This window comes from Mustela nivalis, assembly GCF_964662115.1.
Source record: "Mustela nivalis genome assembly, chromosome: 11".
In the NCBI taxonomy this organism is placed as follows: domain Eukaryota; kingdom Metazoa; phylum Chordata; class Mammalia; order Carnivora; family Mustelidae; genus Mustela; species Mustela nivalis.
The window spans coordinates 57,836,530-57,855,508 of NC_139030.1; the positions used below are offsets into that span (position 1 = coordinate 57,836,530).

The following is an 18,979-nucleotide window of genomic DNA, read 5'->3' on the forward strand; positions in this document are numbered from 1 at the left end:
TTGGGAAAATATGACACAGAGAATTCAATTCTTAAAATGACAGTGCTATAGAGATGTATGTGAGAGAGAGAGAAGAGAATACTAATATCAGATTAGAAAAACTATTCTCTAAAAAAAGAATTCAGTGATATATATATATATATATGAATATGAATGAATGACATGGATCTCTTTTTATTTATTTATTTTATTATTTTTATAATTTATTTATTTTATTACTTTTTAATTACTTTTTCTTACAATCATTCAAATGTCCCATTAATAGACATCTTGGAAAAAGCAGGATCATAGAAGCAAAGATGACTTATTGCTTAGTATGACTCTCTCATCTAATAAATGTTCAATTCATTGTTTCTCAATAAGTTGCTACAAATGCACAGAAGTCTTGGGTTATCTCCATGCTTGCCTACAGCACTGGACTCGGTTCCAGGGGCCACTAAACTATGGGACATGGTCCCTGGTCTTGAGGAGCACACACATAATATAACTGTGTGAATTAAGCCAATTGATCTAGGTCAAATAGAAAATGACACTTGTCCACTTATGAAGGGCTTCATGGTATGATCCTTGCTACAGCCCCACAGCAGCTAAAAGTACAAGAACCTGGAGATAGGAAGGGCCAGCGTAGGGGGAAGTCAGGCTTAAAGGTGAAGAATTCTTGGTGTTGGGGTAGTTGAAAAAGCATCTGAACATGTCAGACTCTGGAAGATTTGTATTATCTGGATTCTACTACTGTTTACCAATAAAAATCCAAATAAGATGGCAAGCGTGTATAATACATACAGCCAGATATGCAGTTGGGTCATTTACCTGAGTATTTTAGGCAAAACTGTACTTTTCCCTCAATTTGAATCTTGGGTCTAACAAAGATATTAGACAGAATTACTCCCAGACTGCAGAGAATATGTGAACATGTTAGTGTCCAGGAAGGATTATTTCCTTCACTTTGGCTGACTTCATGATCAACGTATTCTTAGTTTCATTGTTTTTAGGCTTCTTTTTCATTTGAGTTTCCTCTTTGTACATTATCCACATCTGGAGTCATACAACAGCCAAAGGTGCTGCTCGGTTTTTAACTTTGGCAAGTAGAGGCCATGTTCAAAGTTGATTAATCTATGCCTACTTTATTTTTGAAAGAACTTGTATCACTTGGGAATGAATGTGTCAGTGGGAAAAAAAACAAAAAACAAAAAAACACAACACTGTGTTTTCAGTTATCCTGAAAAAATATGGTGGGATCCCATAAAACTGATTAGTGACATCAAAACATCAGTAAGAACAAACCCAGAACTGGTGCAGGAATGTCTCAAATCAAATGGACATAGGAACTGTAGTGCATCATCCTTCAGCAGGCTGTCCTTTCCTCAGCTCTCAGCCCGCCTCATCCAATTCCAGTAGGAGTTTCTGAGCTACCTGAGTCCCCTGGGTCACATCTATCATCATCTATCCACTCCTCCCAAGACTGTAACATTCTTTACACCTTGAGCCCGCTGCCAAGCGGCACTCAGAAGAATTGTGTCTCTACCCTTGAAAATATGACACACTATAAGTCTTTAAATAAATTCCAAGTGCACTCCTTAGAAGCAACAGACTATAACATACCACATTGCCAGGCACTGACTCTTAGGAATTAATTGGATTTACAAGATTCAGGCAACAATTATTAAACCAATTAAGTGACTATGTTAATTGTGTATTTTTAAAATTATTATTGTTTTTTTTACTTGGAACCAAACCAAAATACCAAACTCAGTATGATATCTTTGAAAGAAGCATTCCTTTCTTTATTTTACATACTTGAATTAAGATGATACTTAAAATCTTTATGTCAATTTTAGGAATATCCAACAATTGGACAACTCATTGATAAACTGGTGCAAAATAATGTGCTATTAATCTTTGCTGTAACCCAAGAACAAGTTCATTTATATGAGGTAAGCAAACACAATTTGGGGAATTCCTCTGGGGAGATTACTCGATATGAAACTTTAACATGAACTCTGAGGGTTTAATGCATGGAACACCATTAGAAAATCGTGAACACTGACAAATATACTGGACACTTGGTAAAGTGGATTCAGTTACTGTTGGCAATTTAAATTACAAACCCAGGGGTATGATGGAGAGTGGGGAACAGATATGCTAGGACAAGAAAAAAAGAATTTGAGAACGACATGGTAAATTGTAAGGCACCAATGAATGGAGAGAACCTACCTAACAGAAATCAGTCTGTCTTCCCTTGAACGGTTCCATCTGACCAGGAGAGGGTTAGCAGAGAATGGGAGCAGAATTGACTTCAAACTTTCAGACAGCTATAGATCAGATGCATATATGTAGAGACACCATTTCAACCATTGAGAAGAAAGAAGTTGAGAGAAAAAACTTGTTAAATTGGGCCAAAATATATTTTCTCCTTCCTAGTAGCTGGATTTGCAGTTCGAGTTTGGAAACACCAGATGCAGAAAGGGAACTGTTTCCTTCGATGAGCTAATGTTCATAAACCACTGCCTAAACTGTAAAATGCATATGCAAACACAAAAGGTTTCTGTGGTTTCATTCCAGCCCATGAAAACAGTATGTCAGAATACCATGAATCAAAGTAGTAGCAAATGATTTATTGCTGAAGGCTGGTTTCACAGAGAAGTAAGGAATCTCCATCCTGGCCCCAAGAAAGTAGAGAAAATAAGTGTATGTTAAATTGTCTACATCTTCCATCTATGCAGAAGCTTCAAATGCTCCTAAGTTCAGAGTCTGATCTCCCCTTCCTTTGAAAGGACCTCTTAACTCTCTTGGTGACTTCACAGGGCTCGGGAAACTCTGAGATTATTTCACAGAATGATTTGATTAAATGCCACTCACTGCTGAGGACAGTATAGCCCATGAGCTTGCAAGGGGTTTTGTAGAAAGGATCCAGGAGGAGATCCTATCTTGCATTTTTAATGAGAGGAGGGTATTGTACTCCAGGTGAGATTGCCTTCTGCTGAAAACCAAAAAAGTCCTTGGCAATCAAGCTGCATACTCAAGGCCTTTGTTCTACTCAGAGACCATGTGGGTTCACCTGATCTGGGCATTTTTTTTTAAGCCCTTTAGTATGTGATACTTGTTTCCAGTGGTTTTAAGTAGTAGAGCTGCAGTAAAGATTGTTAAAAAAAAAAAAAAAAAAAATACCCCAAATACAATAGGGAGCCTATTCTGCCTTTGATCCTAAGGCTATAGTGAAAGGACCCCAGGGGTCACAGCACCTCCTCCTCAGCCGGTTCCTGTTTAGAAAGGGCAGGAGGGTTGCACAGAACTTTTCTTAAAAGGGGAGTCTGGGAAATACGATTGATGATCATGAACATAGTCGTCCATAAGTCACTTCGGTAATAGTCTTTAAGACTCACAACTCATTTACACGCCTCCTCAAAACTGCTATTAAAAAGACAGAAGAAGATGAAAAATAACCACATGGCAAAACAGAATCTGTCGGATTTAAGTTCGTTACACTGATGGTTCCCCTGTTGCAAAGGAAATGATCGTTTCCAAGGAAAACACCAGATTAGAGCCTGCCTCTAATGTAACAGCAGGACATTTATTTTGCCTGCCTACTAATCTCATTATGAGGCGAATTTATGTTCTGTCATGATCTGTGGTCTTTACCATCCAGGCTCCACTAAATTCAAAAGGACATTGTCAGGGAGCCACGCAGCCGACCAGGGCAGCAGCCCACTCTATGACTCTGATGCTTTCTTTCATCATTTTATCTCTATTTTGATAGACTCATCATTTCATCTGCATTAGTGGGGGTGGAGGTGGCCGCCTGGTCTAAAAATAATAACAGCAACATTGCACTTCCCTGAAGGCTTCACACAGCATGAAAATGCTGATCTCTTGTTTTATTGATAATGAAAACTGAAAATAAACCAATAATGGCTTGTGTTGCATTTCCATTTAAATCTCTTAGAAGGAGCCCTATATGAGCAGGTGCCCCATGCAACCTGATGTTTGGATAGCTGGCGATAGAAGGAACATATCTACTAACAAATCAGTGAAAAATAAAATCAGCAATAGTATAAATAAAGCAGCTAAGTTGTTGGGTCTATGGAAAGTCCAAAAGGCAATTTGCTTGGCCCAGCTCTGTGTTGAGCACAGTTATGTGCATACACTCCAGACAGGGGATGGCTCTGATTCAATGGTGGCCCCTCCTGTAGCAAATACGATTTATGTCGCCCATTCATAGAATGCAGGAAAAATCACTGGTTTTGGTTTTGGGTTGGTTTTTTGTTTTTGTTTTTTGAGAGGAGGGTAACTTTGCTAAAGATGCTCTGGACTGTCCAGATATGTAGCGTTGCTGTTCTTTGTGCTAACAAAGAAGAACAAACAATGGAAAGCATAAAGTAAGCAGTTTTGCCGTCAGTTCACTATGACTGCAACGTGCACCCCAGACTCCAGCAAACAGTTGATTTTGAACAAACTTATTATTATGAATAGATGCCTGTTTGTCCAATTACAGGGTTCAAAAGATAATGATAGATAATAGACCGAGCAGTAGGTAGTATATTACATTCTAGTGCTAAACACCATTTTGAATCAGGATTCAATTATCTAAGCTTAGAAAAAAATTTATCTTCTCTGCTGCTTTCAAATGTGTACTGTTAATTTACATTAAGATAGTATCAGGCTGCTAAAGCCCAATTGTCTAATTTGACTAGTCTTTTCTTCCTAGTGAGATATTGAGATAAAAAGCAATTAAATTAGCTTTCTTAACTACGTTGTCAAATCATATTATTAATCACCTGGGATTTGTTGCAAGACTTTGAAAAATTCTAATCTTTCAAAATGTCTACATCTGGCTGGAAAAGATGAGTTTTGTGAAGTTAATAATGATAATTATTATATAACCTACTATTTACAACATAATGTTGAAACTTTAGAAAGTAAACAAGACATTGGTAATGAACACCTCCAGTTTAGATGCTAACATCTATGACTGCTAATTGATGTCCCTATGGTTATTAGGACAGAGTGATGTACCTAAATCATAGGGACAGGGGACCCATACTCATTTTAATACCACCAAAGGGTCCTTTCCTCTGGAGGTGAAACACCCTCAATGATTGCCTGTCTGAGGAGAATGGTGGGTTTTGCTCATCTTTCTGTTTAGGCTATTTCTTGGTGCCAGTAGATTTTCATCTTTTGTCAAATTGGATGAAAGTTTCTAAATAGTAACTTGGAGTTTTATGTGGCAAATACCTGTCAAAGTTGAGGGAGCCCATGTACAAGAGCAGAAAGAGGGATACCTGACCATTGCTACAATCTTCTGCAGTCCTGGCCATCCCCTCCCCCACCCCTTCCACCTTGGACTCAAATGGCCCCAAAGGACAGAAACTCTCTGCCATCACCCTTGGGACCGATCTGTTGGATAAGCTTAAGAGCCTTCTTGCTCAGTCGTAAAAGGAAAAACCCTGAACAAGTAACCCCATTTGACGATCACTGTTATCTAAGAACAAGCATAAAGAGCAGTCACAACATACTAGGAGCCTAATATTTTTGTGTAGTTTGTGAATATTATCTATCACATACAAGTTTCAATTTTTTTAGGTATCAAAAATTAACTTTTTTTCACCTCTTCTTTCCTTTTTTGCTTTGAGCTATTCACTGCAGCAAGAGAGTTGAAAGGAGGCATAGAATTAGAGAGGGAGATAAAACAAAAATCGGACCCTTTTGCTGTCTGTTAGTCTGTTCTATTATTGTTTTGTTTTATAATGTTCACTACCGGAATAGATCAAAACAGTTTTGCTCTGATGAAAACCCCCTTTTCTCTGGCTTCAATTTTGACAAAATAAAAGGACTGGACCAGATGACCTCCAGCTTTAGTAGTCAGGGACTCTAAACCTGGTGGAGGTAAATCACCATGAATTCCAATGATCTACACACCAAGTTCAGGTAGCCAAAATATAGCTAATTTCAGGGCATGAACAAAAACGCTTATTCTATCACCCCCATCCTGTAATGAAGTATTCCAAATTTGTGCTCTTAGTTGATATGAAATCATCTAAGAAGAAAAAGAGAACTTCTGGATTATGAGAAATCCCCACAGAGTTAACAAATTACTCTTAAGTCAAGTGTAATGGAAAAGGATTTTGACTTCTCTTTAATTGATGGTATCTGGGAATAAAGACTGAGGAGAGCTAGCCTACGCTTTCCTCATTAATGAAAACAGCTTGTAGAGAGGGAGGATTTGGAAACAAAACTCATGTCCTCATATTATCAGGGCAAAGTTGTTAGAAGCATTTTCCACACTAATTAATAAATCACAACTGTGAAAAGTCACCAGTAGTTACCCTGAGTTTACACATAGTACTTCTAAAGAACTCAAAGGCTCATAAATCAGAAAATAAACACACAGGGTAAAAAAATTTAAAAGATTCAGATTTAAGGTAAGGTTTTAACAAGATATACTATTAGGCCAAACCTTAGACAAATATAAAATGGATTTTTTTTTTAAGTTTTATTTATTTAAGAAATCTCTATATGCAATGTGGGGCTCAAACTCCTGACCTTAAGATCAAGAGTCACATGTTCTTCCCACTGAGCCAGACAGGTGCCCCCTAGAATGGAAATTCAACACAAAGCCTAATTGTTTCAAAAATTTACACAACACCCAGAATGTCTAGCATATCATTAGAACCAATATGTTATTGATAGCAGCCATTTATTCATTCATCGAATATTTCATGAGAACCTCCGTTGGACCAGGCCACGCTTTCTAACTACAGAGGAGGGTAAGACAGAGTGACTGCCTTAAGAAGTCTCACAGAGCATTAACAGACCTGTAGACCAATAATTTGCCTAAAAAACAGGATGAGGGCATTTTAGAAGTTGTGTTCTGGACAGACATCCCAAGGCAGAGTTTTGCTGTGAGGTCAGAGTTTTCATATCTGTCCATGTTTTTACTTTTTTCTACTCACTGTCTTTGTTAGGAGGGGCAGCAAATTAATTGCCTATTTTAAAACTAGCTTTGGTGTTAACAGTATGATAGCATTGGACTTTATAACAATGGAAACTGAGAGCCAAAGATGTCATGCAGCTATGACTATGAGAATAATAGGGATGGGATGGTCTGCTGAGGGCTTACTAAGTGGTAGCTTAAGTAAGTATTTTAACTCATTTTATCATTTAACCTGCATGTTATGGACAAAATAAACCCAAATAAAATAAAAAATAACAATTAAACCAAATAAACTAAAATGAAATAAGTAATAAAAGAACTCAAAATAAAACAAGTCGCCTGTGAGAGCCAGGATTTGAACCAAGGCACGTTGAGTCTATAGTCTTCAATCACTGAGTTAAGTTGCACTGGAACCTTGGCTGCTGTCCTGAAAGAGCCCACCAATCCCTAACTAGACAACCAGAGAAGCAGCCTTGTCAACAAAGTAGCCAACTATGAAAATCGATGAGCAGTAAAAGCATAAATCCTAAGGGCAGAGCAGAGCAGTGTCACAGATGAAGAGATGAGTACATAGAATTCTTGAAAATGGCAGAGTCCTTCAAAACCAGTGCACACTTCATCTCGGTCCTTGACTGTTTCTGTTAATTTAGATGAATACAGCAGTTTTACAATTTGTGGACTTGAAAAAAAAAGAGACATTGGGATTCTGACTTATGGGCTATTTAAGTTAAGTGGTAAGAACAGGTGACACAGCTAGGACACATCATGCCATTGGTCAACATATCCTCAACTGCTACTCTCTGTAGTAATCACCATCTGCAGTTCCAGCCAAAGGAGGAAAAGGGGACACACGGTTCAACAAAGACTATGGGTTTTGTTATGATGCTACAGTTCAAACACACAGAAAGATAGATTCATATAATGACACCCACATGCCTACTACCCAACTATCTCAAATCTGAACATTTTGCCATTATATTTGCTTCAGGTTTTTTAAGGAAATAAGACATTCCAGATATGGTTGCCTCCTGGGTACCTGTACAATGCTAGCCCTACCCTCCTCTTTTCTTCCATAGAATTAATCAATTCCCTGAACGTAGTGTTTATCATACCCACGTTTATTTTTTGTACCGTAAAAAATCTATAGATCCATAAATAATTACATAATTTTGGCTTACAAGTTTAATTTCATGCTGTACCTATTATTTCTGCAATTTGCTTTTCAGCTCAATGTTATGTTTTGGGGGGTGGTTATAATGGTAAAATACACATAGCATAAAATTTACCATTTTAACCATGTTAACATATGCAGTGCTGTGACATTAAGTACATTCACATTGTGGTGCTCGATGTTGTTTTTGAGGCTTATCCACAGAGATACGTGTACCTCTGGTGTACTCTGTTCCAATGCCTTGCGCAGTGCATTGAGCGTATGCAGTGCAGTATGCTCATTCTGCAACTGACAACATCAGATTGTTTCCAGTAGTGCAGCATTACAAAGGTTGTGGCCATACACATCCTCACACATGTGTTCTCCATTGACGATCCATGTCTAGTACTCAAGTCCTTGGCTCACAGGAAATGGCATCTGCAAGTCTCCTAAGTGTGTCTAAACTGCTTTCCAAAGTGTCTGTATCAATGAATCTACCAGCTCTGTGGGAGTGTGGTCAAAAACAGGAAACAAAAACACCACACACTTAAGTTACTTTTTTTCCAATGACAAAATTAATCCAGGTTAGTTGCCAAAAAAAGGATACAGAAAAGCACAAAGAAGAAAATAAAGATCACTCATAAACTCACCACTTAGACACAGCTAACCATTCTTGACATTTTAAAATAACTCTTCTCTTTTTTTGCATGTATTTACATAATTTAACATAATTGGCATCATACTATACATATTAAGTATATTCAGATTTTTTGAGTGAATTTATACATTTATAGTCTTATAAAAGCATGAAAATTAAATTGTATTTAGTTGTATGTCAAACAATCACTTTTACTGACAAGAATCACATTAGATTAAATCAAGGTCATTCTACAGTATTCCAAATTTGTGGTTGCTGTACTTACAGGGTGTCTACTTTAAAATAAAAGCAAACTTGCTCCCAGGCACCTGAGTAGCTTAGTCAGCTTAGTCATTAAGCCTCCAGCCTCTGACTCTTAGTTTTGGCTCAGGTCATGATCTCATGGTCTGGAATGGATACCTGTGTCGGGCTCCAGCACTCAGCACTGGGTCTGCTTCAGATTCTTTCTCCCACTCTCTCTCTCCCTCCCCTTCTGCCCCCCTCTCTCTCTGTGCCCGCCTGTGCTCTCTCTCTCAGATAAATAAATAAGTAAAATCTTAAAAAGCAAAAACAAACAAACAAAAAAACACCTTGTTCCCCTCCCCCCCAGCAGCCCCAGAACATCCACAATTACACTATTTTTATATTAATTACCAGGTCGCTTTTTCACATATTTGAATGATACTTAGTTATTTTTTATATATTCATGTAATAAGCTTAATAGGACTAGCAAATTATTTCCAGTATTCTTTTTCTAATCCCCCAAAGTACCCTTTTGATAAGGACTCCAACATCTGTGAAACAAACTGTTTCTTCAAAGGCACCCCTCTCTACCACAAAGTGCTCAAAGCTCTGTTAAGTGTTCCACTCTATGCTTTCTCGGAGCCTCACAGAATTCTTATTTAACTCAGTTACCCATTTATAACCTGAAGCCCTACCCACAGCAACACTTGGCCACTCTGTCCATGCCTGCAAGATTGGCCCAAGTTACAGTGATGCTTAAAGGAAGCTCACCTTGCCTTGGATCACCAGACAGGAGTTTAACTTCAACCAAGCATTCTTCACATGGTGTAGCCTTTTACAGATTACATAGAGCATCAGGGTGCAAGGACAAGTTAAATTGACAGGCCCTGGGCATAGAAAAGTTTGGGAGTATTGTGCATTTTAATTTTATGCTTAATGACCTAAAAGAGCCAAAAATATGCTACAAGAGGTAACTACTAATTACAATATAGTTCAATATTTTCTTGCCCTTGTGGTATTGAATCTTCAAAAAGTAGACAGAAAATTCTTAAAGGAGAACATTTTATTTGAGCTTGAACATTTCGGGCACATTTTATTCACTTATTCAGAAGTCCACATACTTTTCTATAAGGTTGCCAGATTTAGCACATAAAAATACAGGATATTCAATTTGAATTTCAAAATAAACAAAAATAATTTTTTCTTAGTATTAGTATGTTCCATGACATATTTGAGACCCACACTAAAAACTTTGGAAATATTACTAAAAAATGGAAAAGAATAGTGTGTAACAATGGAAAAAATTAAAGAGGAGAGTGTAAGACTTTCTTCTATAGGCTTTTCAGGGAAGACCCCTTTCAAGAGGTGATTATAAGCAGCAGCCTAAAGGGTGAGGAGTTTTCAAGAGGAGAAGGCATGTGCAAAGGCCCAAGGCAGCAAAGGACTCAGTGCTCAATGTGTTTGAGAAACTGAAAAAAGGCTAGTCAGCCTGATGTAAGCTAGGGTAGAAGAAGATGCAGTGGAAAAGGAAGGCTACAGCTAGATACCTCAGTCTTAAAGGCCTAGAGAAGTAAACATGGTGTTAATCTACCAGCATCATGCATTCCAAAACATCACTTTTTTTTCTTGATTAGAAAATAGATATCACAGGGACGCCTGGGTGGCTCAGTTGGTTAAGCAGCTGTCTTCGGCTCAGGTCATGATCCCAGCGTCCAGGGATCAAGTCCCACATCGGGCTCCTTGCTTGGCAGGGAGCCTGCTTCTCCCTCTGTCTCTGCCTGCCACTCTGTCTGCCTGTGCTCGCTCTCTCTCCCTCTCTCTCTGACAAATAAATAAAATCTTTAAAAAAAAAAAAAGAAAATAGATATCACAGGTACCTGACCAACTAAGGACCCCTTATGAATTGCTGGTGAACAGGGTTTTTAAATTTTATTTGATTGATTGATTGATTGAGAGATTGAAAGCACGAGTGAGGGGAGAGGCAGAGGGGGAGGGAGAAAGGATCTGAAGCTGACTCCTCACCAAGCACGGAGCCCAACGCAGGGCTCAAACCCATGACTCCAAGATCGTGACCCGAGTCAAAACCAAGGCTTAATTGACAGAGCTACCCAGGCGCCCGTGGGTACATAGGTTTAAAAACATAGCAAATTTATTTTCCAGATTGTCACAACCCTTCCAGGAAGCATCCATTTGGCAATAAGAAGGGTGTGGCAGACTATTCTATAATGGATATTCTTAAACTTTGGTGCTCATTAAAATCACCTAGGAAGCTTTCTAAAAAATCCAGTACCAGGCCAAACCCTGATCTGATTGATTCAGTATCTCTAAGGCTAAGACCCAGGCATCATTGCTGCTTTTTTTCTTTTGTTTTGTTTTGGTTTTGGTTTTAAGTTCCTTAGGTGTCTCGAATCACTCAGGGAGCTTATTAAAACACCAACTCTGATTCAGGTATAGGATGGGGTCTGAGGTTTTGCATTTCAACTTTTTTTAAAAAGTTGAGGTATAATGGACATATTTCATTAGTTTTAGTTGTACAACAAATGATTCAGTATTTGTATACACTCAAAATGATCACCATGATAAATTTAATTAACATCCATCACCGTACATACTTCCAAAAATGTTCTTTTATTTTTTTTTAAAGATTTTTATTTATTTATTTGACAGATCACAAGTAGGCAGAGAGGCAGGTAGAGAGAGAGGAGGAAGCAGGCTCCCCACTGAGCAGAGAGCCCAATGCGGGGCTCCATCCCAGGACCCTGGGATCATGACCTGAGCCGAAGGCAGAGACTTTTACCCATTGAGCCACCCAGGTGCCCCTAAAAATGTTTTCTTGTGATAAGAACTTTCAAGATTTACTGTCTTAGCACCTTTCAAATATGTAATACAGTATTGTTAACCATAGTTGTCATGCTATACATTATATACCCATGATTTTTTTATTTTAAAACTGGAAGTTTTACTTTTTGATTCCCCTTACCCATTTCATCCTCCCACCATCCCCTCTTTCCCCTGGAAACTATCAATGTGTTCTCTGTATCTGTGAACTTGGCATTTTTGTTTGTTGTTTTATTTTGATTTAATTGAATCATATGGTATTTGTCTTTCTCTGTCAAACTTATTTTACTTAGCATAATGCCTTCAAGGTCTAGCCATATTGCTGCAAATGCAAGATTTCTTTCTTTTTATGGCCAAGTAATATTCCACTGTGTGTGTGTGTGTGTGTGTGTGTGTACCACTCTTCTCTATCCATTCATCTATGGGTGGGCACTTAGGTTGTTTCCATATCTTGGTTATTATAAATAATCCTGTAGTAAACATGAAGGCGCTTATACCTTTTTTGAGTTAGTGTTTCTTTTCTTTGAATAAACACCCAGAAGTGGAATTGCTGGATTATATGGTAGAAATAAACCCACACATATATACTCAATTAATCTACCACAAAGGAGGTAAAAATATATAATGTCCCTTCAAGTTCTCTTCAAGAAAGGATGTTGGGAAAACTGGACGGCCACAGGCAAAATGATAAAACCAGGCTACTGTCTTCCACTACACACAAAAATTAATTCAAAATGGAATCAAGACTTAAATGTAAGACCTAAAGCTATAAAACTCCTAGAAGAAAACATAGGTGGTAAGCTCCTTGATGTTGGTCTTGGCAGTGATTTTTTGGATCCAACTCTGAAAGCAAAGGCAACAAACAAAAACAAAACTAAACAAGTGGAACTACAACAAACTGAAAACCTTCTGCACAAAAAAGGAAATGATCAACAAAATGAAAAGGCAACCTACTGAGAGAAAATATTTGCAAATCATATATCCAGTAAGGGGTTAATGTCTAAAATATATAAAGAATTCACACAAGTCAATAGCAAAACAAAAAAGAAAACCCCAAAACCCTAAACAATCCAATTTTTTAAAAAATGTTTTATTTATTTGACAGACAGAGATCACAAGTAGGCAGAGGCAGGCAGAGAGAGAAGGGGAAGCAGGCTTCCCACTGAGCAGAGAGCCCGATGTGGGGCTCCATCCCAGAACCCCTGGATCACAACCTGAGCCAAAGGCAGAGGCTTTAACCCACTGAGCCACCCAGGCACCCCAACAATCCAATTAAAAAAAAAAATGGGCAGAAGACCTGAATAGACACTTCTCCAAAGAAGACGTGCAGATGGCCAACCGGCACATGGAAAGATCCTTAACATCACTCATCATCAGAAAAATGCAAATCATAACCACAGTGAGATGTCCACTCACACCTGTTAGAACGGCTATCATTGAAAAGACAAGAAGTAACAAGTGTTGGTGAGGATGTGGAGGAAAGGGAACCCTCTTGCACCGTTGGTGGAAATGTAAATTGATTCAGCCACTATGGAAAGCCATATGGAGGGTCCTCAACAAGTTAAAAATGAGTTTTTGCGTTTCTCACAATTTTCCAGATGCTGCTGCTACTCCTGGCCAACCCACCACACTTGTAGTAACAAGGGCTGATACCCCTTTAGAAGTCCCTGTATATAATCCTGATTTCTCTTTGTTGGTTCCCTCCATTGTGCTCCTCCTAGTCATCTTTCAAAGTTTTATCACCTGCCGTTTGGTCTGCAAAGCATATAAGCTGCTACAGACCCAACATTGCTTCCTATTTTAAAACAGCTCTGAAGCTTTGGGACTTGGATTTGCCAGCAAAGGTCTGCAATCCCTCTCGAAGAGCAGGGTGATCTTATTAAGGGACGATCTGAAGTCTCCTCAGCAACAAATAGGGTAGCGTCTTTGTTCTCTAAGTCTCCATTCTCCAATGCTTCTGTGTGCATTTGTTTGTCTCAGCACAGTCATGCACTGTGGGTCCATTCGTCTTCCCTTATCACTCTGTCACTGCTGCCGAGCACTCTCGTTCAGCTGCGTGCTACAGCTCCTTGGCTGACAAGATAATTACATTCCAGGGCAGACTGGGAGAAAGACAGGAAGTGCTCAAAAGTTCCGAAGCCGACTACCTAGTCATTGCTGGTGCAGACTTCAAGATCAAGCACCTGATCTAATTAGTACACTCCCTTTGCTGCCTGCCTGACTGTGGAATGCTGACGATTGAAAGCCTGAAGGCAAAGCAGATAGCATGCAACCCAGAGAGACAGACATTCATGCTACCTTGTGCCAGAAACAATTACATATTCTTTTTGGAATCTTGGGTGTCCTAGTAACACAGTCAAGCCTGGGGGTAAACTTTTGCATAATACTGGGAGCCCTGCATTTACCGATAATGAACAAGAGAAACGAGCAGAATAAAATCCCACAAGAATGAAAGACCTCACGGAAAGAAAACCTTCTGATTGCCTTCAGAAGGACTTATTTCAGCAAACCCAGCCCGCCATTAGCTCTGGAAGAAGCATACTGCTCAACAAAGCAAAGCATCACCAGCAAAGAGCTGTTTTCCTTTGACCAGATAAATAGCACAATACGGTCCCCCGGGGACAAAAAAAAATTGCTTCTATGCTTTTGCTACTTGCTACCTTTCTTTCAAGATGTAGCCTTTCCATTTGAAAGTGATTATAGCCACAACCTTTTTCTTCCTTTCTTTTTGCTTCAGGTAAGAAAATGTTCTATATTCTCCAACCCACTATATATCAATACAAAGCATTATTATCGTAACTTTCTAATAAGCCTCACCCCTTGATGGCAGTTGGCATTTGCGCCCGTTCCTGCCATGGCCCTGCAAGGGCCTGCGGGAGCAGAATGAGCACTGGCTTTGGAGTCAAGATCTGTTTCTAATTCTTATTAGCTCTGTGATCCTGCAAGGTACTCCCTTCTCCAACCAAAACTAAGGGTTTAAGGGTTAAACAAGTCAAAAGAATCCTAGCAGACTGCAGGGGGTTGACTTGTATCCCCACAAAAGATATGTTAAAGTACTAACCCCTAGTACCTCAGAGTATGGTGTTATTTGGAAACAGGGCAATGCAGATGTCATTAGTTAAGATGTGATTGTACTTGAGCAGGGTAGATCCTTAATCCAACATGAGTGGTGTGCTTATAAGGAGAGAAGAGGCCCAGAGCTGGAAACCTAGAAAAGAGAACACTATGTGAGGATGGAGGTGAAAACTCAAGGGAATGCATCTCCAAACCCAGGACCATCAAGGACTGTCAGCAACCACCAGAAGCTAGGAAGAGGCGAGCACAGATTTCAAAGGAAGCGTATCCTGTTGACACCTTGATCTCGGACTTCTGGCCTCCAGAACCGTGAGATAACAAATTTCTGTTGAGTTAAGCCACCCACTTAGATATAGCAGCCCTGTGGACCTAATACATTCAGTTAATTTAGACTTATTTGTTAACATCTCTCGGGCTCACCGATGACATCACCAGACCAGAACCATCATTGCCAGGCACTTTCTGTCAGTGGCCTGGCTAAGGAATCTGGTTCTAAAGCAGAGCAGAGAATACCAGAGCAGATGAATCCAGCTCTTTCTAAGCTGGATGTCCACAGGCAAGCGAACTAAGTTCTCTGGGCTTTAATATCTTGGCAGTAAAATAGAGATAATAATGGTACCTGAATGAAAGTGATTGTGGGAAGAATGAAAGAGATGGAACTACCAGGTACCACAAATCTTAGCTCTAGTTCTTCTTTCCCAGATGATGGTGGGCTACAGGTGAGCTCCGGGCACCTTTAGGATAATCCACATTATGGGCTCATTGTACCAGAACAAAGAACTATATGAAACTAAGGACCTAAAGAGCAAGGTTGTCCTGTCCTATGAATTTCTATTACTTCCCCAAGGCTGTCCCAGAGTGCCCACAATAACAGATGCTCCAGAATCCCTGGGTTTCCTGAGGACGTAGGTGTCCAAAGGCAGGAGGTGCATGGGGAGGCCAGGAGGCTGGTGAGGACCTCTCTATCCCATTGTGAGGCCCTCTGAATTGGTGAATAGAGATCATGAGGACCTGGTCCTGAAACCAGCTCCTGAAGATGGAGATTCAGAAAGAAGCAGGCTGTGCTGTGAGGGCTGAGGGGTTTGCCAGTGTTTAGTTCCCCTGGGTCCAACGCCCAAGTAGAAGAAATCCAGGGAAGAACTGATTGTTCCTTATTAGCCAAACACCTGAAAGATCTAAGACCCTTTAAGAATTACCTGTACTTTCTCTAATGTAGGTGACATCTTGATTACCAAAATCACCCTCTTGACAACAAGAATGAATGCCTCTCTATGCACTTGTTTGTCTCAGAGCAATCGTACCTCATCGGTTCAGTTCTGTAGTGGTCATACCACGGAGTGGGATTGTAGAGCCATCAGCCATATTCTTATTCAACACTGGCAGCTCTTGCCAGTTCTCCAAAGTAGTTGTCCCAGTGTAGACGCCCCCTGAAAAGTACTTGAGAGCATCGTCAGTTCTTTTACAGTTTAGACGTTCTAGTTGGTGCACACTGGCATCTCATTCTATTTCTCTAATGATTAATGATGTTGAACATTTTTGCCATACTCCTTTGCCACTTGCATGTCCATCTTTTCCAGATGTCTTTTCCTTGTCGACATGCAGGAGTTGTTTAGATATTCTGGTGCCAAATCAGATGTATGTATTATACATATTTTCTCCCACTCAAAGGCCCCTCTTCACTCTCTTAAAGGCATCTTTTCAGAACAGAAATCCCTATTTTAAGTCCTGTTTATCACTCCTTTCCTTTATATAGGTAGTACTTTTGTGTCCTACTTAAGCCATTTTTGTTATTCTTAAGGCAATGAAATTATCTTCCCTGACTTCTGTAGTAATAAGTGAGAACAGGAAACACTGTTCTGTCTTTTAAGGGTGGTAATCACTGGGAAGCAGCACAGGGAGGATTCCAGAGGGCTGACTATGCTCTATTTCTTGATCTTGGTGTGACTACTTGCTTGTTTACTTTTTAAATATTCATTGAATACTATTTGTTTACTTTTAAATATTCATTTTGTATAGTTATTACTTGTAGGCTGTGCATGTGTGTTATACTGCCATTAACGTTTCTGAGAGAGAAAATGGACAAATAGTAGGTACTAACTGAAGATATACAAGGTAATGACTATACATATATATAGTGAGATATTACTGAAAATATTTGTGGACGTACTATATAACATCACAGGTTCTCAATCTCTACAAGCCAAACTTTGACTAAATGTATTTTAGCAAACAAACAATATTTAGTAATATAGTTTAAGACCAGAAATACTAATGTTGATTAATTATATAATATGGAAAGTAAATGGTGCTGAGCATAAAGTTCCTCCATATTAATGAACTTTTGCAGAAAGAGTTAAGCAAGCATAAAGCGTAAAGACAAGCAGCAGATTGGTTCTGCACATTCTTTACTAAAATGGCTACTAGCAGATATATGGGAAGTCAACCTCTCTGCCCTCTGATGAGGGACATGTGTAGCATGCTCTGTATAAAATGGTGGCTACTGAGTCTCAGGTGGTGAAGAGTCTTCGAGACCAAAGCAGAAATGGCACAACGGTAGGACAGAAGGAGTTCAGGAGGGTAACCATCTAAGACAGAAACCCACTCAAGATGTCCAGCAAGGATATAGTTCCCATATTCCCAGTACATAAACCTGGAGATGAGTGAGCCCAACAGGAAGTGCAGTCAAAGCAAGAATGCAGGTCACATAAGAATGTCTCTTCTAGCACCAAAAGCAGCCAAGTATCTGCCAAGGTCCTTAGTTTGAGTTTCTTTGAAGAAAAAGCCAACCAGTAGTCTGCCTGTGGGTAGCTGGAGTGGCAGGTATGCAATTGCCCTCAACAAAGCAGGAGTACACACCTGAGAGTTTGTTCTAGCAGTCAGACACCAAGAGGCCCTGACTTTGGAGACATTCCTGAGAGAAGCCCAGAGCGCAGATGTGAATTCAGGCACTTTCCTCTCTATCCTTTGTTGCCTGTCCACTAAATGACCCCCTGTCCTCTTCTTTTTTTTTTTTTTTTAATTTAAAAATTTTTTTTAAAAGATTTTATTTATTTATTTAACAGAAAGAGATCACAAGTGGGGGTGGGGGAAGCAGGCTCCCCGCTGAGCAGAGAGCCTGATGCAGGGCTCAATCCCAGTACTCTGGGATCATGACCCAAGCCAAAGGCAGACACTTAACAACTGAGCCTTCCCGGCACAGAACCCCCACCCCCTGTTCTCTTCTTATCCTTCTTCCTAGACAAGGAGGATATTTCTAAGGAGCAAATGCAAACTGTTGGACAAATAGGAAATCTTTTTTTGAGATGGGAGCATAGTGAGCAAATAAATAGGGTTTGATGAGGGAAATTTAGAAAACTAAGGCAATCGGTAAAAGCCAACTTTGCAAACACGAATAAGAAAAGTAACCTTGGGAACTCCTGGGTGGCATGGTAGCAGGGAGGGAGAAAAATCCATAATTAGGAAAATCCATGGGCAGATAAGAGGGAATTCAAGCCCAAGAAATTCAAGCCCAAGAGCTGGCATTTTTAATCACTCATAAAACATCATGTTTTTAGAGTTCACCATTTCTAATACCAAGAGTTATCTTTTACAGTCACGGTGCTGTAATTTATCACATCCAGGCATGCAAAATTATCCTTTTTCTAACACTAAACATGTTTAATCAGGACAATTTATAATAGCACTTTAGGGCTTTAACGAAAGAAAGGCATTTGACACATGATATTTACAGTAATCATAATACTACAAGACTTAAAGTATAATTTTTTATAGCGTTAGATCAGGAAGCCAAATTGTCCATGTTTTCAGTTAATTATTTGCAATGCTTTTGGGAGGAATCAGCATCCAGAAATTAATTAATAGTTTTCCTCTACACAATTGTCAGAGTTATCACAGGGTACTGCTACTAGCTGCCAACTCCTTTATACCCTTGCTCTAGTAGCAATCAGCAAAGGCGATTAATGCTAAACTACTTGTCCTAATAGCCAAATGGCAAATGTCATACCACATGCAGGTTCATAATTAGGCTCTAGGAAGTAGATGGATTTGGCTGTGTTAAATACAAATTAACCCAAAATTTAGAGGCTACTTGAACTAGTGCTTGTGG

General features: G+C 39.4%; 1 protein-coding gene across 2 annotated transcripts in view; it reads left to right on the forward strand.

The window, feature by feature from the left end:
• The window catches only part of ITGB6 (integrin subunit beta 6), a 125,758-nt gene that overhangs the window by 70,896 nt on the left and 35,883 nt on the right, over positions 1-18,979 (forward strand). For both annotated transcript variants that reach the window (XM_082691381.1, XM_082691380.1), the window contains one exon: positions 1,839-1,934. In XM_082691381.1, coding sequence (XP_082547507.1) covers positions 1,839-1,934 — 96 coding nt within the window. The remainder of the gene's footprint in view (positions 1-1,838; positions 1,935-18,979) is intronic.